The 25494-nt window shown below is 53.4% G+C and overlaps 1 protein-coding gene and 1 long non-coding RNA gene across 6 annotated transcripts in view; one reads left to right on the top strand and one right to left on the bottom strand.

The window, feature by feature from the left end:
• PEBP4 (phosphatidylethanolamine binding protein 4) overlaps positions 1-25494 on the bottom strand; it is a 216335-nt gene that overhangs the window by 6673 nt on the left and 184168 nt on the right. For all 4 annotated transcript variants that reach the window (XM_045457285.1, XM_045457268.1, XM_045457274.1 and 1 more), the window contains 2 exons: positions 6711-6756; positions 4284-4397 (listed from right to left, as the gene is read on the bottom strand). In XM_045457285.1, the coding sequence (XP_045313241.1) occupies positions 4284-4397; positions 6711-6756 (160 nt within the window). The remainder of the gene's footprint in view (positions 1-4283; positions 4398-6710; positions 6757-25494) is intronic.
• LOC123587481 lies at positions 844-20552 on the top strand. Of its 2 annotated transcripts, none has more exons than XR_006707338.1 (3): positions 844-2750; positions 11653-11747; positions 17714-20552. It is a non-coding gene; the product is annotated as an uncharacterized LOC123587481 (long non-coding RNA). The 2 variants fall into 2 exon arrangements; XR_006707337.1 differs by lacking the exon at positions 844-2750 and adding an exon at positions 6784-8936.

Here is a 25494-nt window from a genome sequence, read left to right as displayed (position 1 = left end):
GGGGGGCGGGGCCACCAGGCTTGGGGAAGGGGAGAAATGGTGTGCCCTGATCAGCAGGCAAAGGGGGAGCATGGTGGGCACTGATGGGAACTAAGCAGGAGTTAGTGGGCATGTGGCAGCGTGTGGTATAGAAGGGTGCATGGATGAGGTGCGAACCAGGGCTGTCTGCGGGCTCTCTTCAGATATGGCCCCTCAACTCATTCGGTTGGTTCCTCTACAACATGGAAGCCACTTGCCGAATCCAAGGCTGCTGTGAGGCCGATGCGCAGGCAAACCGTCATGAATCACAGATGAGCCCAGAGGCCAGATTGGGCTTTGGGCATACAAGGTGGAGGGGAGAGGGATTAGAGCTGGGTGAGAGGGGTTGGACTGAGGTACAAGTCCAATGTGTTACAGGCCCAAATTTAGGAAGGGGCGGTGTGGCCTTTGGGACAAATGTCAGTGAAATTGGGCCAGCCATGGTCAGAGGGCATCAGGTCAGGCTCTTTCAGCTTCACTCTTGTTCCCTGTTTGGGATGTGGTCATGCTTGAGCTATCTGACTATCTCCCTTCACTAGCTCTGTGAACTCCCAACTGTCCACAGGGTTACACTGGGTGACACCATGCATCCATGGGAACACGGACCTGGTCCACATGGCTCAATTCTGTGCCCACAGCACTTAGAACACTGCCTCACACACATTCGGCACCTACTGTCATCCCAACGAATGCAGAGGGCATGTGTGAATCATGCCCAGCATGGAGGGGAAAATGGTGGGGAGAAGGAGCTGTGTAAAGGCAGGAGGAATGGGAAGGCAGGATTTCATAAACTAGAAGAAAGTTGGTTTGCCCTTCCAGGGCCTGTGCTGTGGTCCTGGCAGGCCAATATCTGATTGAAGGCCTCCATCCAGAAGTGTGTGGAGTTGGATAGGTTCTTCAAGACTTGTCACTTGCTCCCTGCACTTGTCCCGCAGAACTCCAAGGTGGGGGGAACTCGGTAAGCTGGGAGCAAATCTGTTATGGGTCATTCAGTGGTAGACCCAACTAGTCCAACCCCTTATCTTGAGGATATAGAAATTGAGGCCCAGAGATGTGAGGTGGCTTGTCCAAGGTGACACATGGATGTCAAGATCTCCCATTTGTTGATCCTATAGATGTTGTTTTGAGGTCACGGAATAAAGAGAAACCCTGCGGAGGGTTTCAGCCCCTGGCACTGAGCAATGTTCCCTGGCCCTCACGGTCCTACAAATTCAACTAGAATAATGTCGCACATGCTTCTCAACCTAAACTGTCGTCCACGCCTAAGTCCTAGGGAGGAAAGGATCCAGTAGGACTGGCTCAAGTCAACTACCCTTCATGGATGCCTCTCTACCTGGCTCTTACAAACCCACTTTCCCTTCCAGTCTCTGGAAGCTGTTCCTGCCTGTGCATCCAGAAAACACAAGTGGTTGATTACAGCACACATATCCTAGGACTCCCCTGTTCCTCCGAGGACGCCTTCCCATGGAAAGAAAACTAGACCAAAGTGAGCCCCAGGGCCTGTGCTCCTTGGCTCCATATCCTGGTCTCCTGGGGGCTGCTCCAGCCTGGGGCTCCACGAGTCCCCAAGCGCTGTGTGGGTGCTTCAGAGAGCGCCTGGCCTTGGACTTCTGACAGTGTGCAAGGGCGGCTTCTACATTTGCCACGCCCCGTGGGTTCATCTGGGCACGCATCTCCGCACCTTTGGTGGTCTCCTGTGCCCTTGTTCCTCTCCGGCCTGCCCACCACTCCAGCATAGTCACCTCTAAAGAGGGGTTGCTGTGTGTTACTTCTCCCATGGGCAAGACCTACCGGCACTTCACGGCACCCACCAAGGTCAGGCCTCTGCTGGGCTTGCTCCTCACAAGGGGTGCTCCTTCTCACTTTTCCAAAATAATCGTTGCATCTGTGGTTCTCCAGCCCAGAGCGCCTTTTCTCTTTCACTCAAGGATTCAAATGGCCTCCTTCTCCCAGGCCCAGCCCATGCTGCACCTCTTCCATGTAGCCTCAGGGCCATATAGGTTTGTAGATCATCTAGATCCAACCCCTCATTTTCTAGATGGGGGAACTGAGGCTCAGAGAGGGTAGTCGAATTGCTCAAAAGTCAAATCACTAGCTGGAGACTGGAAATACAGATTTCCTCACCCTGCAGTAAAATACCTTTGCACTATTCCCGGCTGAAGAGAGTGTGTCTTCTGGAAGAAAAGGGGATCTTAGGAAGGTATGGACTATCCCTAAATCCACTTGATCTCCCCTTGTCCTTACAGCCAGAAACACATAATTAAGTGCTTAATTATAAGCTGCTCTGCATTGTTATTTAAGTGTTTTCAAAGTAGACTGTAAGCCCCCTGAGGGCAGGGAACGTTCCCTGTGCTATGGGATCCTATCCTCTCCTAAGCCCCTAGCACAGTGCTAGACACAGGAAGGTGTCCTATGATGGCCCATCTGGGAGGACGATTTTCCCACCTCCATTTCTGGTGGCAAGCAGAATGGCACAGAAGCCAAGGGACCCTGCCCAGATGCGAGTCCAGTTCCTAAGTTTTCACATAAAGGGAGGGGGGTGTGCACAAGAAACTGTGGTTTTGGCAAAGATTCAAAGGGACTGATGGTGGGTGTCAGGCCGCATAGGTTTAGAGCTTCCTTGCTTGCTGCCAGTGTCACAAGAAGGGCACACCAGCCACTGTGTTTTCTGGAGGATGGGCTAGGATGGAACCTGAGGACCCCAGCCACGGTGGACGGCAAGTGTCTTTGCGGTAGGCACCTCCTTTCTCCCTTTGCCCCCTTTCATGCTCCTCCTGGCTTCACCTACTGCTCTCTCCTTCCCCTCCCACCCCGCCCCTCAGAAAGCACTTGATCTTGCCGGAGCCTCCTTCAGGGGACAGTCTGAGCACTATCCTAGCCCAGGGTGGGGGCATTGTGATCTTGATGTCTTAACAGTGGGACTCAGGCATGCCTTACTTTGTGAGACTTGTACTCTTGGGGGACCGTCGTGGGCTCAGGTGCCAGTTCTCAGCCCTCAGAAAGCACAGTGCCTGGACTGGTGTAAGGGGGCTCATGATGTCTTTGGTGAGAGTGATCCAGGGAACTGGAGAAATTCATCTTGGCTTGGGCAAGACACATTATTGTTTTCCTTTTCTCTCTGTATCCAAATTTGAAAGCGTGTCTTTGGGAAAGCGGTTTAAAACAGATTTACAGATTGGCAAGATGCTGAGGGCACCTGGGGAGGGTTCACCAGCGGAAAGGTTGCACCAACTCTGCTTTCAGGGCAGCCCGGAGCCTTCTGTGATTGGTGGCTCCTGCTCAGCACACCTGAAGGCCTCCTTCACTCAACCAATACCTTTCGGGGCTCCACTTTCCTCTCCTCTGGGGCCTTTGGGCAACAGGCATGTAACAATACCTTTCCTGGCTTCCCAGTGGGTGGAAGTTGGTCAAGGTCACTGGGTGAGAGCAAATGGCTGATGACATCCACCCGCCCACTCACCTTCCTGCCAGCCTGGGGGATGTGCTGTTTTCACTCCCAAGATGGCATCTGTGCATTCCACATTTTCTTCCCTTCCCCCAAATGGGGGAGGTGATAGAGTGCACAGAGATTACTTTATTTCCCATTTTCCTGGAGAGAAATCTAAAGCTCAGTGAGGGGTCATGGCTCACACAGGGTCAGGTGAGTGGCCTGAGGCATGGCAGTGCCCAGATGTCCATGAGTCTTCCTTCCTGCTCCCCAGCTTTGGTTGGAGGGGGACCAAGGCCACCTTCAGTTAGCCATCAGGAGGCTACGGGGAGTGGATCCTCTCCAGGAGGCCAGAAGGGCTGCTCAGAGAAGCTAGTGGAAGGGTTATGGCTGGGAAGTTTTTGCCCCACCACTGTGGCAATACTGGGCAGATAGAACAATTAATGACCAACGAAGACAGACTGGCAGGGTGGCATTCCAGGGCCCTCTTGCCCAGATCAGACCCAATTAGAGCGTACAATTACTTGCAGGAGTGCTGTGGGGTAGCTGCCTGCACATGCCATTCAAGGCTGAATGGGGGAAATGGTTCTCTACCTGGCTCCGGGCCAGCTAAAGCCACCATCGTGATCTGCGGGACTTACTTATGGGGGGAGAACACATCTGATGTGAAAATCTTTAGGACACTCATTCCAGTCTACTTTCAAGAAACACTGCCTTTTGACTCCGGCCTCCAAATCTCATGGGTAAGGAGTCAAGGTCCCAGCTTCCCCATTAATGCACAAAGCATCCACTTCCACCCCAGAATTTACACTGGCTTTGACAGATGGGGAGGCCTTACCTCGAGTTTTGTTTTCTTTGGAATGGAGAGAGATGTTCTGTCCTTCCTGAAGATAGACGAAGAACTGGTAGCGGTGGAAGCCACTTTGTGCTGGTGGGGAGGGAGGCTGGTAGGCTAGGGGCAGAAGAAGGACAGAGGATGGGCCCCACACCCCACAGAGCCCAGAGACCCCTGGCTCTTTTCTCTCAAGATAATTCTTTATGCCTTCCATGGTCCCCACTGACCTTCCTGGGGTCCCAGCCGGGGGCTTACCCCACTGCAAACTACTAGGATTTATCTTTCGCAGGATCTCACCTTCAGTAGTTTCCTTTAGGAAACACCTTATTGTGGGTGGTGGTGGGAGGAGGAGGAGGAGGAGGAGGAGGAGGAGGGGGAGGAGGGGGAGGAGGGGGAGGAGGGGGAGGAGGGGGAGGAGGGGGAGGAGGGGGAGGTGTGAGCTGCTTGAAGGTCTTGGGCACTGGTGGGACTCCTGGGCCTTACTTGGCTGGTGGGTGTTGGTGTTATCCCTTTGCTGTTTTAGTCTATCCTGATGGATTTCCTGCCTCAAGAGAAACCCATCTTCCTCCGTGAGAGTGTTTGGCAGCGGATTTTTATTTATTTTTTCAGCATTTCCTTATGAACTCAATTCCCAAAGAAGCCAATTTCTTGGCTGGATCCGGAGGATCTGGAAGTGGTTACGGGGGTGGGTGGGACTCGGTTCAAAGGTTTGATCATGGAAGTGTAGGATCTGGGTGCTCGGGGCACTGGGAGCCCACTCAGGCTCTTCCGGAGGAGAAGGCCCATCTCCCTCCCCTTTGCCCTCGGTGCAGAAGGCAGATCTTTTTCTAAGGTAGGGGGGTAGTGGGGCGGGGACATCTCTCATTCTTTCCCCAAGTCTATGCAGGGGTTTTATGGGCCAGACTTTTGCGGTTGGTTCCAGTGGGGCCTCCTGCCAAACCGTGTGCCTCTGCCTCTGCCTCCTCCCCTTCGCCTCATCTCCCTTTCTAAAGAGCCAAGAATCTTCCTGGGGGTGGGTGGGGATGGAGTGTTTGCAGCGAGGATGCTGGTGGGAGGGAGCTTGGTTCTTTATGGTCACCTCCCTCTCCTGGTCATTAGACTCTTGGGACTCGCCATTTGGAGCTGTTGGAATTGTTCCTCATGGTGCACTTCCGGCCACTGGGGCCTCCAGCATGCTTGCAGCTAGGGGAATTCCTGACTATTCATCTCTCCCTGAGTTTTTGGTTGCAGATCTGATACACGCGTGTGTCGTGTGCATGCGCGCACGTGTGCGTGTGTTCAGAGTGAGCACAGCACAGGGTGTGCCAGGAGCCCTGTGAGTTTGTATGACCTGGGGTCTGTGCTGGGGCAGGTGCAAGTGCTGGGAGAGTGTGCTTGTTCGCTGAGGCTGTTTTGGAGGGTCTCCGTCAGTGTGTGTGCAGATGTGGGTCATTATCTTTTTTTTCACAAACACTGCCAACGCTGAGAAAGGCTGCTGAGCATAGGTGGGTGCCGGTGTGTGTCCTTCACGTGCATGGTGTGTGGAGGGCAGATGCGGCCGGGTCAGCTTTGAGCAAGGCCAGGGGCTGCTGGGTGCCAAGCTCACTGGAGTGTGGGTGTGTGCCACGCTGCCAAAGACTGGTGTCCGTGCGTCTGTGTGCATAAGGCTGTGGTTGGAACTCACTGGTTCAGTGCAACTGGGAATTTATCCTCAGGAGAGATGGGAGACTGAACCCCCCTCACCAGGGCTTTCCTGAAGAATCCCCCCTCCAAGAGTAGAGGCGAGAGATTATGAGGAGGAAGGGAAGGGATAAACATGGCGAGCCACTTCTTGGTGCCAGGCCCTGACTAAGTGCTTTCCCTTGTGATACCCCCTTAACCCTCACCACAACTTGGTAAGATGGGTGTTGTCGCCATTTTCTGGATGAGGAGACTGAGGCTCTGAGAGGTAAAATCAGGTGGACAGTAAACGGTGGAGCTGGGATTTGAAGCCAGGCCTATCTGGCCTGCGTTGCCTCACAGAACTATGAGGCTCATTTATCTTTTTGCTCAGCCCTTTCCGGGGGGGTCTACAGAGCCCCATGCAAGGAGATCACGTGGGACTGGGTACAGGGGAACACAGGAAGGCAGGCGGAGGGAAGAGAGGGACCCACCCATCTCTGCCAGTCACTCTCCTGAAGACCCTTGCCTTTCACGCTGGCCCCACCCCTTACCTGTCATGAGACATGGCACAGGTGGGTCTGTGCCTCGGTTTCATTCTCTTTAAAACAGACATACTGGTGGCAGGGGTCTCAAAGCACAGTTGTGACCATGACATTAGAGCATACAAGTAAGCTCCTGGGCCGGCACTTGCACACTGCGAAGTCTCAACATTGAGTTGCTTCATTATGGTTCTGGTGGTCATCACCGTTGCCCTGGCTGGGGCAAGGGGTGTTTGAGGGTCATACTCACCTGACAGCTCCTGGCCCTGAATCTTCCCTTTCTTCATATCAACACCCTGAAATGAGAGACAGACACAGGTGTGAGAGACTCCTGGGGCAGCGGAAGGCCATACCAGCACACTTCAGTCCAAGTAGGTTTTGCTGACTTCTTTCTCTCCCTGAGGGAGTACGATGGAGGAGTAGGAACATGTATGGCTGCTCCTGGGATGCGTTGCCAGAACCGGCTATAGGGTTTGGAATGGCGCCTCAGGGGGTCCAGGGAGAGAGGACAGACACAGGCATCGCTGAGGGTGGCCTGGGGGTGAGGGATGGACCCCCTGAACATGAGAGGACACTTCTGGAAGGGCACTCCCATCATCTGCGCCCCTAGACTGGGCATAGGACATGACTCTCTGCCTGTGGGGTCTGGTTAGATCTAAGGCAGGGCCTGGCAATCCTCACAGCCTTGCTAAGCCAGCCCATCCTCACAGGTTCTCTTCGGGGCCTTCAGAATATTAGGCCAGTGGCTTCTGAGTAACCAGAAGGGCAGGGAGGGCAGGAGGAGGTTGGACCGCTGATTCTGAGGCAAGTTCTTGATGGGACTCAGCCCACAACCTCTGGGCAGATTCTTTGGCCTCAGTTTCCCTCTTCTTCCTTCCCCTCCCTTTTCCCCTCTGCTCCGCGTCTGTGGGATAATGAGGCGATCCCGGGGGCGGGTGCTAATTATTGTTTGTGCAGGACTGGGAGATGCTCAGATGAAAGGGACTGGAGCAGGGCCCCTGGGTCTGTGCCACAGCTCGGGGCCCCTAGGTGTGGGGTTTTATAGCCTTAATGATGGTGATTAGCATGGCTCTTCACTGGTTCTGCCAACACCTAACTGTGCCCTGGCTGTCTTTCCACCAAGCCCTCCTGAGGCAGCCTCTGCTCCTTCCCCTCACAGAGGTGCTCAGGATGAGGGTTTGGGAGCAGGGAGCTAAGAGATCTCTCATTTCTCTGTGGAGACTCTTGGGGTCAGTTGGGTGACCCAGCTCCTCGTGCGGGTTACCTTCTACAAAGTCAGAGTCCCATCCCCGTCTTCTTGAAGCCCCCTGATCTCTTCCCCTTTGGGCTGTAGCTTGTCCACCAACCGTTCTCACTTTGGGCCTCCTTTGCCAGAACATCCCCTCCCCCAGACTCGTCCCTAGTTGGGAGAAAGGGCAGAGGACGGCAGAAGAATGGGTCCCTCCACCTTGGGCCCCCTTCCCACTTGGTTTTCCTCACCCTGGGCAGGTGAGATCTCTGTCCTTTGGCACCCTTCCAGCCCCCTCGTGCAGTCTTGTCTGCTCCAGAGCGTCCAGGCAGCCTTCAAATTTAGTCCCTGGGACAGCAGGGCTGTGCATGGCCAGCTCTGCCTTGGCTGGCTTTCCGCACGGTCCCCGACTCCCCCAGTATCGGGCAGTCTTTCCCAGGGCTGGCAGGGGGCCCAGGTGTGGCCAGGGGTTGAGAAGCCAGGGGACACCAGGGTAGAGGGAAGGGGTTGGGGAACGGAGGCCCCTCCCCTGATTCCCATCTCTCCCAGGAGAGGACGTGAGGGCCCAAGCCTTAGCACCCACTCTCCCGAAATAGCTCTCTGGCGGCTCTAGGGCGACTGAGAGATGGGGACTAAGCCCAGAGCGGCCCAGCCCAGCCTGCTCTGTGCTCCCAGCCTCCCCCTCACTCCTCTCCAAGTCGGCCCAGCCAGCGGTTTGTTTAAACAAAACAATAGCAACCTAAGCTGGCTGTTTCTTTTCAATTCCCCACAGGCTTGGGTCCCACCCAGAGTGATAAACAGGCCTCTCTCCTCTGTGTGAGTGCAGGGAGGGGTGAGGGTGGGGGCTGGGGCCTGTAAGGTCAGGGAGTTTGTGCAGAGCAGCATGGAAAGTCTGATCTGTGGCCCTGATCAGGGTGGAAAGGCTCTCCTACCCCTCCCTTTCACTCCAGGGAGTCTTTTCTCATCAACTGGGGCCAGCTTGGCACAGACACATGCACACCCGCACACCCGCCGATTCATTGAGTAAAGCCAGCAGTCCTTCCTGCCTGCCTCCCCTGGCGGAGAGCTCAGCTGAGGCTGCTGCTGGGGGAGCGTGAGCAGAGGGCACTGATGGCTTCAGCGTTTTCAGGGTCTCTCTGGAGCTTGTTATACAGACAGGCACTGGTCCTTAGAAGGAAGGGCAGGAAGGCTCTAAGGAAGCGCCAGGCTGTAGAGGCGCCCCTGCAGAGCATGTGGTCAGTGTGGCTGGTAAGTACTCAAGTTGGGTTGAAGATGGGCTAGGCTTCCTTTGGGCATAAGCCTTCCCCCACTGGTCTGTCCTGGGGATGGGCAAAATTTCTACCATATAATCAACACGTGGTAGGAGCCTTAGGAAACCAAATTCAAAGAGTGAGAAAGTTGAGACTCCAAGGAGCTCAAACTGCTTGTCCAGAGCCACAGAGCAGTGAGTGGGAGAATCTCAGAATATTCCAGGAGGAAGGCGCCTTAGACCCTCGGACCTTTGAGACCCACTAGCTCAAGATCTTGTGTCTTTTGACCCACAGTGACATCTTATGCTTTTCCTACAACGTCATGATGACCCTATCACTTCCCCAGGAGGCACTGTTTTAGGAAGACTATTATTAAAATACACAGATATCACGTGGAGGACTGGGGCCACAGCGGAAATGGTTAAATAGTTGCCTGCCCCGCCCTCCAACCCCATATGAAACCATGAGCTCTTCCGAAATGTCTTCATGGATTAGAGTACCACAATTAGCCTGAGATGACCTTAGAAAGCTGGAAATCCCTGGGGATGGATGAGATTCTGGGATATTTCAAGGGTGGGGGGATGGGGTGGGCAGTGGGTATCTATGGGTCTAAGCACTTCCTAGGGAGACAGGACTGAGCCTGAGGGTGGGCAATGAACCTAGCATTTAAGGAACAGATCCCACACCTGTCAAGTCTGAGCAGACAAGAGCTTTGGAAAGTGAGTCTGCAGTGGGGAAGGGGCTGCTGAGAGCTCCCCGACACCTGGCCTCCTCACCTGGACCCCTCCTGCCTGGCCTTCCCCCTCCCCCAGGTATGCTGCTCCTCTTTAAGATGGGCCCATCCCAGACAAAACCTCCTTTCCCTTACTATAGCTAAGACAGATTGACATTTTCAAAAGGAGCTTGTCTAAATGCTAAGGTTAAAAAAAGGAAATAATTATAGAAATTACAAACAGCACAGAAATTGTTGGGTTTCTGATCCTCAAGAACACCGAAAAGCCCAAGATGGCTTTCTCAGGGTATCAGGACAGGAACACATGAGGTGTTAGGGCAGTGTGTTTAGGAGGATGCCCAGGGCCCTTCTAAGTGTTAGGGACTAGATGACCTTAGGGAGGCAACTCTTTTCCTTATTAGCATCCTCTGGCAAGGGGAGGAGAGGTGAAGGTGGAAGATTGCTCAGTAGGACCCTTAAATGCCCGGGATATAAGAACAGTCTCCTCTTTTTTTTAGAAGTTGGTCCCCAATATGTGTGCACCTGCATGTGTGAATGTGTGCATGTGTGCATGTGTGTGCATGTAGGGTATGTGCACAACTGCTTGGTGTAGGAAGAGGCACAAATTATTCTAAATGCAGAGAAGCAGCTTGACTCTATGGACGCTCTGGAGGAATTTCTGGGCTTATAGACATTAGTTGGGAGCTGGCATATGAGATGCTTAAGAGAAGGTGAAACGTGACCAAGAGTCAGAGAGTCACAGCGTCACCTCTGGCCTCCAGAGCCTGCTTTATCACCTGCACAATACGGCAGACATGCTGGGGGGTGGGGGGTGTTAATATCCTCTGACAACAGCTCCTAACCAATGGCTGCTAGAAAATGAGGCACAAATACTGCAGTTCCTCACCTCTTGGGGGGAATGATGGAGCAGCATATTTCAACACTGGCTCCAGGTACCCATAGTGGAACTTGTTTGCTCATGAACCTTGACTGAGTGCCTTCCTTTTGCTCTCTTACCCTCCCCCTTGCTGGTGCTTCCTTGTGTCCCTTTGAAAATACACTAGTTGCACTAGACTCCTTGTCTCAGGCTCTGCTTTGGGGGAACCCACGCTAAAATAGTAAGTCCAACAGACGTTTGTGGAAGGAGCAGAGAGATGAATGAAGGCTTTGTCTAAGGTGCCATGGGTAGCTGGCCTTGATGTCAAGACTAGAAGCCTCTACTCCTGACTCTGTCCCATATCTTCTGACGGGACCACACTGCTACTGTCTGGACCTGGATCCTTCTGCCCTTCCGGGCCAGGTCCCAGAGGTCCCGGGTATATTAAGCCCTTGGAGTACCACAAACAGATGCGCCAACTAGATGAAAGTCACTTCTATCTTTTGTTTCTTGTCCATGGGGACACCAGAGAGTGACATTTCCTGAGAATCAAGGGTCCAGAGGCACCCCTTCCCCAGCCTGGAGAAGCCTTAGGTAAAGGCTTCTTGAGACTGGTGGCCAGATTCGGGTTGTGAGGTCTGGTGGGTGGGGCCCCCAGCATGGAGGCCAGCCCGGTTTCCTCATTCCCCTTCAATTACCTACAGGCAACTGTCCGCCCACCGGGGCATTTGTGGAGGCCCAGGGACTGGTGCCTGCTGACCCCTGGGGTAGAGGGTCAGCAGCACATTTCCTAGAGTCTGCGGGAGATGATTTAATCGCTTCACCCACTTCTTCCAATCTAGACAGGAAGATTCAATCACTTCTCCTGCCTGGCTGCAAACTTCAGTCAGAGTGGTAACTTTCACTTTTTGATCACAGGGTGGGTGGCGCTGTCAGAAGAGTCCTGAACTTGAAAGGTGAGTTACAGAAAGATGTTGTGGGGATAAGGGAGACTGAAGGGAGAAATGAACGAAACAGTACTTGGGGTGCGGCAGGGGAAGAAAGAAAAAAGGGAAACTGGAAACAGAGTTCCAGGCTCTCTGACACGGGCACCAAATGAGAAAGTTCCTTTGCTGTTTTGCACAGCTGCCTGCAAGCTGCCAAGTGGCAAAGGATCCAGGAAAAGGCACAGGATTGGAAAGTGCTACCCAGCAATCTGTGTATTCTGCAATTAAGAAGGGGTAAGTAAAAGGCACTGACAGCTCCCGGGCTCTGAGGTCTCCAGGGGCTGTGGCCGCCACCTAACACCAGCCTGGAGAGGACCCAGCCCTGAAGACCGGTGCCTGCTTCCGGGGAGAGGCTGTGATCAATTAATCCTGTGGCCCGCTTTTTTGCCCTGAGGCCAGGGAAAGGAGGGCTGGCCGCTGAGGGAGGTGAAATGGAGTCTGTGGGAAGTGGTGAGAAGGAGTCACTCACCTGAGCCCTCTTGGGGGCTGAGTGCTTCTAGACTCCAGGGTGTAGGATGGCCAATTATTTTGTGTACCCAGTTTCCCTCAAGAAGTGTCAACATCAAAGCCCTGATAGTCCTCTTCCTGGCACCTTCATGGGCAGTGGGGCTGAGTGGTGAACAGTCTTTAGATAATGTGCCAGTGGGTAGCCTGCAGACTTGGTATCTTGGCACTGACTCGCAACAGACCCCTGGGTTTTGACTCCTAGTTTGGCTTCAGATCTGGAGTCAGTTACCTCCTCGGGTATCCAGATGCCAAAATGGGGAGCGGTGGGGTGTGGCTGAGGGGTTATTATCTGCTTCTTGGAGTAAGTGGTTACCCAGATGAGAGAGAGGAGCCTTTCCCAGGGGTTCAGCGTTCTTCATGACACTGGGTTAAGAGGCAAGATTTCCCAAGGCCAAGGTCAAGGTTGTCTGTGGCTTAAAAAGTACAGGCTGTCCAGGCCCTTTGGTCCAGGCCCTTTGTTCCAGGCTATGTGGAAGTGCATGTGGTTTCCAAATAAGTCACAGTGTCTCGCACCTGTGTGTATGTGATATTATCTAGCATGGAGTTGGCCCTGAGGAATGATGGCTGGGGAGATGGGTAGATAAATGAGTCAATGAATGAGAAGCCCTGTGCTGGAGACAGAAATATGAATGAGACCCATTTTATGGTATTGAGGAACTCGTGGTCTAGTGAGGTAGGTAAACCAACAAAGAAATAACTCTATTATAGGCCTAAATAATTGAAGTCTGTGAGGAGTGCTGGAGGAGCACAGAGAAAGGAAGTTGTAACTGTCTGGGGGTAGTGATTAGGAAAATCCATTGAAAGGAGGCTGTACTCTCTCTGGGCCTTGAAGGACTTGTAGGGGTTTTTAAGTTTTCCAGTGGACAGATAGGGGAGGGGCAGCTTAATTTGAGGGAACTATATTAAGAATGTATAAATATGCAAACAAGACGTGAAAAGGGCAGGTGGGTCTGGAAGAAGCTCAAGATAAGGCTGGAAATGTAAACTGGGGTTAGGTTTGAATGGCAGGCAATGCTCCTGAAGATCAAAACCATCAGCAACCTACACTTTGGGTCTACAGCCCCTAGGCAAGACTTCTTCCATATGCTTAGCAATCGTGTACCCAGGAGAGTCATCAGAGTGGGCCAGTGGAGCTGTCTCTGGTCAAGAAAGTGTCTGGATGGGGCCGGGCTTTGGAGCACTACCCACGTGGCAGGTCAGAGCTGCGTGGGGCTGAACTCCACCACTGTGGCCTCATTCAGAACAGGCGAGTCTGGACTCCAAACGCAAACACCTCTCTTTTACAAATGATAATTTTGTTTCAGATCATTAAAGTACCACATGCTCATTGTAGAAAAGTTTTAAAACACAAAAAAGAAAAAAAAATTCTAGAAAGGAAAAGAATCCCCCAGATCATTCTGTATAGAGATAACTGTTCTGAGAACACCATGGCTCCCTTCCTTGCATTTGGGTCCCAAAGCTTCTTGTCACACGGGTACCAGGTTTGAGCCTCTGGTTCTTTTGGGGCCTGCACTGGCTGGACTCCCCTCTGACCTCTTGTGGAGGAAACTCCTGAACCTCTTTCAGTCTCTGAAGCTCAGAGACTGGTTTAGGCCTCAGGAGAAGGCAGATCTGCTCCTCTTTGCCCCTTGCCTACCACAGATCACCCATTCTCTGGATGCAGCTCTGGAGCAGGGTTAGAGAGGGGGAATGGGAAGGAAAACGGAATAAACATCACAGGTTCTTACTGAACCTGCTCCACTTAGAAACACACAAGACATATTAGATAGTTTGAAAGCAATATTATGAGTCGGTAGCTAAATATAATTATTATGCATCGATGTCAGTTTAGACTGAAGATGACCATTTCTAGATACATGGAACAAAAACCGAGGCTTTCAGAATCAACAACAGGTCTCTGGAATGCCTCCGCTATCTGGAAGCGTGTAGAGAATTGGCTATTCTTTGTAAGCATATTTCCCTGATTTCTTGAAACTTATAGTTTTAGTTCCCCAACTCCTCTCATCTTAACTATTTTGGTTAGCGATCTTATTAAACACTAGTTATCTTCTTAAACACACACAGAGACTACCTTATGTAATTTTAAACACCACTGTGGTTGTCACAGTGAATAACCAGTTTTGCACCCTGCTATAGCACCAGACTGCAATGCTAAAAAACAAACAAAACGAACGGGCCATTTGGCCTTCCGCCTGCTCAAACCTCCTCAGGAGCCAACAATTTAATATTTATGTGGTCGTGGTCACCACATAGAGAAAGGGGAAACACCTCTGGCCGGGTGCTTACAATGCGCAGGCACTCCGCCAGCGTCTTTACACAGGTTAGCTCCCTCTGGTCCCCATCTTCCCGGACATTTCCTGCTAAGGAGCAGTGACCCTCAGGAGACCCACCACTTGGAGGACGGAGGCCACCTGCTCTGCTGAAGGAGTTGTGCTTCGTGGTCTGATTTTTGGCAGCAGCAGGAACTAGGGGAGTGGTGCCATCCAGTTAAAAGCAGCCCCACCGCCTTAGTGACCGAGTCGTTAACACAGCCGTCCGAAAGGGCAACCTGGGCTTCAGTCCAATGTCATTACCAATTAGCTACATGACTGTGAGCAAGACGCTTACTTTCTCAGTGTCTCAGTTTCCGTACCTATGAAGTGGCAATGATAATGATATCTGCCCTGGTCTCCCACAGAGCTGTTGTAAAGATGAAATTAGGAAGTGGAATATTCTCAGGTCCCCCAGTGCTGACCCAGTGTAAGGGTCATCATGGTCCCCCTTCCCCGGGGCTGCCCACTAGGGGTGGGGTGGGGCGGCAGGGGGTGGGAGGGGACGGGAACCCATCCTGCCAGCTCCCTCTTGCTGTGGCAGTCCTGAGAAGTCTCCTGGCAGGGTTGGTCTCATGAGGCTGATGGCTCTGCCGTGGGCTCAGAGGTTGCTCGGCTGTGACCGTGGGCCCGTCCCGCTGGGTCTGCACTCACCCGGGGTGTGCGGAGCACATGACACATAATGTTTATTAATATGCCTTGATGAGGGGCATTAATATCTCTTAATGACACCATCTGAGCCCGGCTTCCTTCTTTCTTTCACTCCTCGCTCCTTTCTCTTCCCCCCACCCACAGACACACACACGCACACACACACACACACACACACACACGCAGACAGAGAAAACGAAGGACAGGAGGGAGAGCTGTTGGGAAGGAAGGGCTCCAATGGGAGTCCCCTCACGGGGCAGACGGAGGATCCTGGATGAGGGAGGCAGGAGGCTGCTGGGGCTCTGCTGTCAGGTGGAAACTTGGCCAGAAACTGCTGGGCGATGGGAGCAAGGGAAGCAAAACAGTGGCAAGACTTTTCCAAAACTGGTGGGGAGGAAGGGGAGTGGCAGGGGCTGAGACAGGAGCCCAGGAGCCTCAGGAGCTGAGGAGGGGCTGGGTTCCTTCATGGGAGCAGGGAGAGAAGATGAAGTCTGAAGGTCATTCGCAGGCTGGGTCTTGGCAGGGAGGTGGGGGGGGGCAGGGTGAGAGAGAAGGGAAGAACAGTGACTCACACTTGCTCACACACACACTCACGCATACATGTGTTCACACACTCATAGCCCCCCACATGCATGCTCACATATACATGTTTGCACACGACCCTCACACTCACATACTTAGGCACATGTGCTCCCACATACCCTCACACACTCATATAGATACATGTTCACAGCCACACACATGCTCGCATATAAACACAACATGCTCACACACACACATTCACACACATACAGCTGTCATGCTTCCTTATGCACATGCACCCACACGCATGCACCCACACTCACACATGTCCACACAGTCACATACACATGCTCACACACACACACATGCATACTCATACACATACACTCACATGCTCACACATGCACGTTGCTGTGCAGCTCTCTGCACTTGTGCACTTATGCACATAAACTCTCACACACACGCTGACATAAACACATGTTCACAGTCATGCACACACGTGCATGCTTACATGCACACTCACGCATCTCACATATACACACTCACAAATACGATATGCTCATAAAATATGTGCTCATACATACATGTACTCACACACTGACATATATACTCACATATTCACACACAGCACACTCACAAATGCATATTCACAGTCCTACAGATGCACAGTCATGTACATGTACACATACAATATACATGTACATAGTCACACACACATACAAAGTATACACACACACACACACACACACTCCCTCTCCTAGGCCGCCTGGCACTGGTGGGTATGTCAGGATGTCAGGGGCTGAGTATGATGGGAAGACCAGGGTGATGGGGCATTTGGAAGGGGCCGGTGGTGAGGCTAAAGCCTGGACTGCAGGATTCGGACAAGCGGGTGTGGGAATCTCCAGGCCCCTGGCAGGAGACCAGGACAAAGAGATGGCTGATTAGGACTGTTGTTTGTGAGTAAGAACAGAGCTGTTGTGCTGCCCTGTGAGGGCCGATGGGGTGGGGAGGTAGGAAGGAAGGGGAGCCCTAGCAGGAGAGGTGGTCAGCAGAGCGGGGAGCACCAACCCTGCCCCTCCCAGCACTCCAGCATCGAGCTGCAGGGTGGTCCACTCGCCTCTCCGTGCTGTATAGAGGCAGAACAGTTGGGAAATGGGGGTAGTTAATCCCCCAAATAAACAGGGCTTGGGAAACTGCACCCTCCGGAGGGAGCAAGCTACATCCTCAGGCCTGGCGCCTATCTATGGTGGCTGCACCCCAGGAGGGAGGACAGGAGACACTGGCGAGGGCCAATAACCTGAGACGAGGACCCCAGGTCAGACCTTTGCTTCCCAGGGGCAGCTGGACCAGAGGGGGCCCAGCAGTCCCCTAGTGCCCACCTGGCCTGGAGAGGGTACCCCAGGGCTTATGGATGATTAGGGGCACTGGTGTTTGGACCACTCCGGGGTGGCTGCGAGGGCTTGATGGGGGCTCCCCTGGGTTCTGTGGAGTGGGGACCACCTTCAAAATTGCCGGGAGGCTTCTCAGAGCACCTGGTTCAGCTTCTCCACTGGCTCCTCGTTCCACTAGTCCTTCTATCTCCTCTCTTTTTGCCTGAGAGGTTTCTCACCACTCCCAACCCTGTCTCAGGAAACTGCCAGCTGCCTCTGGGCCATTCTGCCCTCTCCACGTGCCACCTAAGAGAAGCTGGTAGTCCTAGAGAAGCAGGCAATGGGGCTGGGGGGCTGCGGGCATGGAGTGTAGAGGGGGGCGCCCAGCAGTCACGGGCCCTCTGTGGCCTCCTGGGGGAAGGCAGGTAGCAGAGGTGGGAGTCAGGCTCCTGGGCTCTGTTCTCTGCTTTCTCTTCCTCCTCTGCCCTACTTTAGGCTTCCAAACTCAGTTCTAGTGGGAAGATAAAGCATAATCCATAATTTTGGGCCTCCTCTCTCCTTCCTTGCCAGAGGGCCCAGGACTGGTAAGACTTTATGAAAAAGAAGAAAGAAGAAAGGAGTGAGGAGGGAAGGACGGAAGGAAGAAAGGAAGGAAAGAAAGAAAGAAGGGAGGGAGGGACGGACAGACTTTCTGGAAAAAAAAGCTTGGGGATCAGGATGCTGAGCAAGAAAAGATGCTGGCAAGACCTGGTGGTTCTGTGAAACCCTGTACTCATTAGAAAGTGTGACAATAAATAGAAATGCTAAGTCTCATTCAAATCACATCTTGCTCTTTCCACAGGGGCTGACAGTGAACTTGGCCTTGCTGCCCTAGCCCTTCACTACTCAGAACAGCAGCAGCATCACCTGGGAATTTGTCAGAAATGCAGAATCTCGGGCGCCACCCTGGACACACGTGAATCAGAATCTTCCTTTTAACAAGAACCTGCAGTGATTCTATACGTACATTAAAGTCTGAGAAGCGCTGCCTCAGAGTCCTGCTCTCAGACCTTTCTGCCCACTTTCCCTGGGGTCTCTGGACTGGTGGCAGCAATGGTGGGAACCTTTGTTCCTGACAGGTCTCCTTCAGGCTTCGGAACCTTTGGAATCACCCTTCCCCGGCACCACTGACTGGTCCTGAAGTGGCCCCAGCTCTCAAGTCTGACTATTTGGACTGGTCAGACTCCTGGGCGGTCAGAGGAGATGGGTGGACTGGAGGCGTTGGGGCTTGGCCAGGACTGAGAAGACACCAGGCACATCCTCTCTCCAGCACCCCCACCTGGAGTTGCAGAAACAGCCCCAGATCAGTGACTCTCAGTGTCACTTGCTGTTCTGGACATTTGAGTTTCTGGAGTTGGGCAGGGCAGTCCCTCCTGCTGGTGGAGGACCTGGGTGGGGGACCTGGGTGTAGTTTGATGGGCACTAGCAGGGGATGTTTGACACGCCCATGGTAGCTCCTTTCTCCCTGATCATGCTCCTCACTCCTGACCCTCTTTGGGGAACGTTTATTCCCCAGGTGTTCAGGGACCTCCCGGGAAGGAAGAGGCAAGAGAGCATTGTTCTTCCTTGTAGCCTGTAGGCCAGAGGGGGGTTGCATGAGGCTCCCCAGGTGTGTGGGTCAGGGTTTGCTTTAGGGCCCTGGTCCTAGTAGGAGGCCTGCCACTAAGTGACTTCCTCAGGTTTCCCCCCTCTGAGATGCCCAAGTAAAACCGTCATCCCTGGCAAGCTGCCAGTCTGCCCTCTCATTCGTTGGCCATGCCAGGGCCTGTGTGGTGGGCCTTTGCACCCCTGCCTGTCTGTGTCAGGCCAGGCTCCTTTTTCTGGGCCAAGGGAAATGTGAATGTGACCCGCTGGAGGCCTGCCAGGACTGGGGCTTGCTCTCTCATTCTGTTGTGTCACCTTTTACAGTGCCCGGCAGGCAAATGCCAATCTGGGGAGCTTGGCAATTACGATGCAAAAACAACCGAGACTGAACTCTGTAAACACCCTGGCCTCACAGTTGCTCTGCCTCTGGAATGCTTGGGGACTGACATAACCCTGGGGAAGGGAAAGGAGATCTACAGCCCTCTCTGGCAAGGCCAGCGGAGCCCGGGTCACTAGGCTGTCCCTTTAGGGGTGGTCATCTATTGGGGGGCCTCTCAGCTGAGCCCCGTGGGCTGATGGGAAGGCAGGTGGAGAGCTAGGCTTAGGGCAGTTGCCGTGCTTGGCTTCCTGCCCTATGGGGATTGTCATCAGTCTCCAAGTGTGTTGAAATGAGTCTTTGCACAAGCTTGAGGAGGGCCCAGCAGTTCCAGGTGACAGTGCCCAGGGCCATGAGGAGATGGGAGGAAAGGGGATGGGGTGACAACAGGGAAGAATCCCAAAGAGGGTCAAGGGGCCTCCACAGCTGCTGACTCCCCAAGCTTCTGGATCTGGGGCTCGGTCTGCCTATCCCTGAACCATGTGGCTGGACCTCAGAGGCCTTCCACCCCAGGAGTCTGCGATTCTAGGATGCCAGGCTGATCCCAAGGCTAGGCCACAGGGAGCCGAGACAAACTTCTCCCCAGAACTTTTTATTGTGAGCAGTCAATTGCCCTGGCATCTAAGGCTGCAGTGCACAAGCAAGGGGTCTTTAATGAACGCAAATGACAGCTGATTAATCTGCCTCCTCTCTGTGGGGTCTGGCCACGCTCCATTCGGCCTCCATGGCCTGCACCAGCAGGGTGGGCTCCAGCCTATTACCACTGCGCTTGCAGCCCTAATGGGGAAGAGGGGCAAGCCTCCCAGCCTGCAGTCCTGTCATGCATGAAGGGCTGACCCCTGCAGGAGTGGGTTTGGCCCCGCCAGACTCTCTCTCTGGGTGCTCCCCTACAGGAAGGGGGCAGCCTGCAAGGAAAGATGCAAGCAGGTGCTCAGTGGGATTTGTGCAAAGGGGTTAAATTTGGGAGGTAAGTGGGGGCACTGTCTAGACAACGGCAGATGGTTTGTTTATGTTACTTGCCGACTGTGGCCTCAAGAAAGCAGCAGGTTCCTCAGATCCTTCGTACTGTGGGAAAAGGCAGAGGGGGAAGGATGGGGGCCACAGAGAATCCCTCTTTCTCTGCCAGGTCACCTGCCCTGGCTCCTGGCTAATATCAATGCAGTCCATATTTACTGTTGTGCTAGGTGCCAAGCGCGGTGCAGGTGTGCGGGTGGTTTACAGTCTGACAGTAACACAATGAAGGGGTAGTTACAGATGTGATGCATGCTAGCAAGAGGATTTACAGAGGGCAGGGAGGGCTTCCTGGAAGAAACAGAAAGACTCCCCACCTGATAGTGGTGCTTGGCGGGGGGAGGGGAGGGAGAACTGTGCACTGGGATGGAAAGGCCCCTATTTCCAGACTCTAGCTACTGGGCGTGGGCTCTTTCAGGGCCCGTATCACCTCCCTGAGTTGAGGGAGGAGTAGGAGAGGGAGTGAGTTAGGACTGGAATGGAGGCTACTGACCTTCTCCTGGGCAGGACCCCTGGCTGAGAAGCAGAAGCAGAGGTCCCTTCTAGGGGAGAAACCCCTCGGTTTCTATTGCAATAAAGAAGGGGCCCCGAGCTCTCTCCTGCCACAGCCTCTAATGATGGGGTTGGGATGTAATGAACATCTGTGTACTCATAAAACAGCCTAATGACCGCCCTCATTTCATGGACCCCTTTCATCTTCACCCGTTCCCAAACCAGAAGGGACCATCCTGAGGGCTGAGACCCAGAGCCTGGTGGCAGCCACAGACCCCAGCTGTTCGGGGTGGGGGCCAGTTGGTTCCTGAGCCCCTTGGGGGCTGCCTTTTCCTCTTCCATCCCTTATCTGTTTGAAACAGCTGCGAGAATTTAGGTCGATGGCTGACCAACCTTAGGAAGTGGGCAGGGGTTGGGGAGGGAGGAAGCACGTTCGCCCTGATTCTTAAGAACGGTGGTGTCGACACCTGTAACACGTGGCGCAAGGAAAGAGCGTCTAGCACCCGCTGCCTGCACCACGCCCCCTTCTGCCCAGGTACTGATAGGAGCTCACAGAATCATCCAACACCTGACAAGAGCTAGACTTGTGCAGGGAGGGGTTCAGCCTGCTGAATCACCAGCAACACCTGTGTTTTGCTTGGGAGGTCTCCCGCTCAGGGACTAGCCAAGCCTGACCCTGTTTGGCTTCCTGGAGCTTGATGAGATCACAGCCCCGGGTGTTGTGGCTGCAGGCCAGTGTGACCTGCTATGCAGGGAGTATTTTTAAAGAGATACTTGCCCCTGTGTTCCCAGCATTAGCTCCATGAAGAGACTCAAGTTTTTCCGAGCCCCACACCTCTCCCAAATCTGATTGTAGAAATTGGTCAGGGGAACATGAGATCACTTGGGATGAAATGGGAAGTGGAAATACACAATCCAGCAGTCCACTTGCCATGGACAAGCCTCTCCGGGGGAGTGGGGGGCGGGGTGGGGAGGAGTCAAGGGATCCGGGACTGGTAGCATTAGAGGGAGGTGGGATGGGCAGTCCCCAAGGATGGAGACAGTCCACTTTGCCTTCCCCAGCGCTATGGAACTGTCTAATCGTGGTCTTCTGCTCAGAGCCTGCAGAGAAGCCACGGGCCACCATGACAGGGTCTGCCACTGGCAAGAAACTCACGAGTGAGTCAGCCTGCAGCCTCAGTGTTCCCATCCAGGCGCTGGCCCAGCCCTGCCTCCAGGCCATTTGCAGATAATTGAGGTCACTGGAGGGCAGAGACTCCCAAGAATGCAGGTTCCTGTGCCCCTCGCCAATACCCTATTTTCACGTCCCCTCCCTTTGGACACAATTGCCCTTTTTCAACGTAGGGCAGAAAAAGCACTGCTCCCAGGTCACACTTAGCCTCTCAGCTGGGGGCACCAGACTAGAAAAGGAACATACAGAAGCACAAGTCTTAAGTCTTTGCTCTGGGAGAGCAGGGAGCTGGCAGCTAAGGTAAGTCACTGGGAGGTGGTGTCATGGTTGGTAAAGCAACCACCACCATCCTGGACATGTGTCAGGCACCTTTGTGCCACTGTATCATCTAATCTTCCTTTTACAAGGAGGCAGAAAGGGCAGAGAGTATCACCCCCCCCCCCCAACTTGCAGGTGGGGAATGCAAGCCCTTGAGAGGTTAAGTGACTTGCCTGAGATTACAGTCCCAATCGGCGGCATATCTGGGAATGCAACCCAGGTGTCCTGGCCCGTGCTCCAAACCTCCTGACTCATAGCCCAGTGTTCTTTTGCCTACACCTCATAACAAGGGGGCTGTGTTAAGGAAATCAGTTCTGAAGAGATGACTCGTGTCCCCTTTGCTGGAATCTTCTCGGGTGACCCTGGATGTGCTTAAATTTGGCTGTAAGACCAGTTTAGATCTCCCCACATCTCTCCCGAATCGCATCCAGGCCTGGAGGCAGGAAGCTCTTCTGACAGGGACAGGCTACTTCTCCAGCAGCCTACTGACTTAGGGACCCCAAGGGCCATTGAGAGGGGCTGTGGGCTATAACGAGGCATTGAAAACTCCCTCTGGGGAAGTGGGACCTGGAGGGATGGGGGTGGCCAGGTGACTCAGGGAGGGCCCGAGGCTCAAGCTAGAGGCTTTTCCCATCTGAGGCTGGGGGCTCTTCTCAGGGAGAGTTGAGGTTCCTTATGAGCTTGGCTCATGTGGTTTCTCAGTGTCAGATGCCCTCCACAGATTCTCTTTTCAGTCCAGTTCATACTTCTCTGTGTCTGTGAAGCCTTCTTCAACTGCCTTTCCCTTAGGGCTTCCTCCCTCACACTGTGCTTGGCTCTGTCGTGCTGCATGGCGTGGACTCCTCAGCCTAATCTGCAGCTGCTGGCTCTTCTGCCTCTCCCCTGGCCCTGAGCTCCTCCAGGGGATCTTGTTCTGTACATCCTCTCCTGCTCTTGTGGCAGGGGGAGGATGCGGGTAAGTCCCTGGGGCAGTGGAGGAGGAGGGACTGACACACAAGTGCCTGCCTGGTCCTTGTGCTCCACACCTATCAGTGCGCTAGATCAGCCCGATGGACCTGCTAAGCAGGCAACTGAGGCTGGGGGAGCGCAGCCACCTGTCCTGGTCATTAGGTGGCACAATGGGAAGTAAACCTAGGCATTTCTGATTTCAGACATGATACTCTTTGCCTGGTTCAATTCCCTCTCTCAAATGTTCGCTTAGAAGAATGTGTGAGAGGGGCGCCTGGGTGGCGCAGTCGGTTAAGCGTCCGACTTCAGCCAGGTCACGATCTCGCGGTCCGCGAGTTCGAGCCCCGCGTCGGGCTCTGGGCTGATGGCTCAGAGCCTGGAGCCTGTTTCCGATTCTGTGTCTCCCTCTCTCTCTGCCCCTCCCCGTTCATGCTCTGTCTCTCTCTGTCCCAAAAATAAATAAACGTTGAAAAAAAAAAAAAAAAGGGGGCGCCTGGGTGGCGCAGTCGGTTAAGCGTCCGACTTCAGCCAGGTCACGATCTCGCGGTCCGTGAGTTCGAGCCCCGCGTCGGGCTCTGGGCTGATGGCTCAGAGCCTGGAGCCTGTTTCCGATTCTGTGTCTCCCTCTCTCTCTGCCCCTCCCCCGTTCATGCTCTGTCTCTCTCTGTCCCAAAAAAAATAAATAAACGTTGAAAAAAAAAAAATTAAAAAAAAAAAAAAAAAAAAAGAAGAATGTGTGAGAAAGTGACAAAATGGATTATGCATCTATGGAATTGAATCAAGGTATTGTCTCCTGGTTTGAAAAACGCACCCAGCTTGTGGCATGAGAAGCATTTTTATTTCACTAGATTCTGCATCCCTTCCTTCCTCCTTCCCTTCCTTTCCCCTTCCTTCCTTCCTTCCTTCCTTCCTGGAAACATTTTTGCTGCAGTGAGCTGTAAAAGGGCCCCAGGGCATGCCCTTCCGGTGCAAGGGGTAGGAGCATTTCTCTGCCAGTCCAGTTGCCCAGGGGTGCAAACCACCCTGGGGATGGAGAGAGTCCTGGGTGCAAGGGGTGCTCCGTTTGGGGACAGGTTGGGCTCTTTAGGTCTGGAAAGCTATCAGACGCCCTATTTATGGCCCCTGGTTGTGCAGTCTGTGACTCTGTTTTCTGGCTCTTCTGGAGTAGAATGGGGAGAATATGTCAGTCGTCCAGGACTAGAACAGTTGGTCAGACCCCAGCCACAGGGACAGCCACAGGGGACAGACTGCCCCTCCTCTTTTACGCCAGCCTCCCCCTCCTCTGTTCTCTCTCCTCTCTCCAGCATCTTTCTCTTGAGTCCTCTGTTCTGCCCTCTTCTCCCTCCTCCTCTCCTTCCTTCCAACGGGACCTCAGCCCTCCACCAGGAAACAGATTTCTTCAGACCATCTGGTCCTGCAGTCTGCCTTGCCTGATCAGCACAGTCCACCCAATACAATATTCTGCGGTGATGGAAATGTTCTAGATCTGCACTGTTCTACATAGTAGCTCTAGCCACATGTGGCTCTTGAACGCTTCAAATGTAGCTACTGCTGTAAAGAAACTGAATTTTTAAGCACTTTATTAAATTTAATTAATTTTAAATAGGTACATGTGGCTAGTGAACTAGACATCAGAGCTCTAAGTGATACCAAGTGCTCGACTCTGGGGAGGCCCCTGGGGGCACCCCCACCTTTGTCCAGGCCATGTCCCATCCCCTAAGTGCCTTTGTGTGGACCTAGCTTCTCTCCCATGCTCAGCTTCCTGACCAGTAAGAGGCCACGGAGGCCTGGGTTCTGGGCTTGGAGTTGGATAAACATGGATACTGGATCTGTGAGCCTCAGTAGCCTCTTCTGTAAAATAATGAGGATAATTTCTTGAGGAAGGTGCCCAAACCTCAAGGTTTCTTTCCAGCTCTGAGTTCCATGCTTCTTTTGGGCAGGAGTCTGCTACCATCAATCTGGGTGAGTCAGTATGAGCAGCAGGGCAGGTGGTGTGTGTGTGTGTACACACATACATGTGTGTGCACCTATGCACATGCACACATGCATATATACACAGATGTGCACATGTGGCGGAGGGGGCTATGAGGGGCAGCAGTGGTACTCTGGAGACCCTGCTTATCAGTCTGACCCTGTCTGATTGAATGGCCTGTGACTAGAAAAGGGGTTAAAAGCTCTGTAATTAGGGGAAGTTTGCAGCCTGACTCCACTCCTGGCAGGCGTTTGCCTGTTCCCTGGCCCAGGTTGCTCTGATGATGCCCCAGACTTCCTCTTCTGCCATAAATGTCTCCCGGAAAGTCTTCCCACAGAGGCCCCAGGGGCTTTCTCAGGGAATGAGTGTGTGTGCACACAGCCACTGTGGAGCAGGAGCCCCAGGCCACATGCACGCTCTCCCACAGCGATGTTGGCCCTGGCATTGGAGGGGATGTCTGTCCCAGCTTGGGTGGAGAAAGGAGGAGGGGCTTCACCTGGACCCAGGCCCTGGCTTAGGCAATGCTTAGATTCTTAGTCAACTTGAATGCCTTGGACACTCACACACACACACACACACACACACACACACACACACGCACACGTGCATACACTGAGTAGGGAGGTATGTAAAAGGAAGATAAATCAGCCTTTGCTGCTTTGCCCTCCTTCCAAGCTTCTGCTACAGCAGATCTCCCCACATCTGGAAAGA

Source organism: Leopardus geoffroyi, chromosome B1 (assembly GCF_018350155.1).
Source record: "Leopardus geoffroyi isolate Oge1 chromosome B1, O.geoffroyi_Oge1_pat1.0, whole genome shotgun sequence".
Lineage (NCBI taxonomy): Eukaryota > Metazoa > Chordata > Mammalia > Carnivora > Felidae > Leopardus > Leopardus geoffroyi.
The sequence above is the reverse complement of the archived record's forward strand: the minus strand, read 5'-3'. Positions and strand labels throughout refer to the sequence as shown.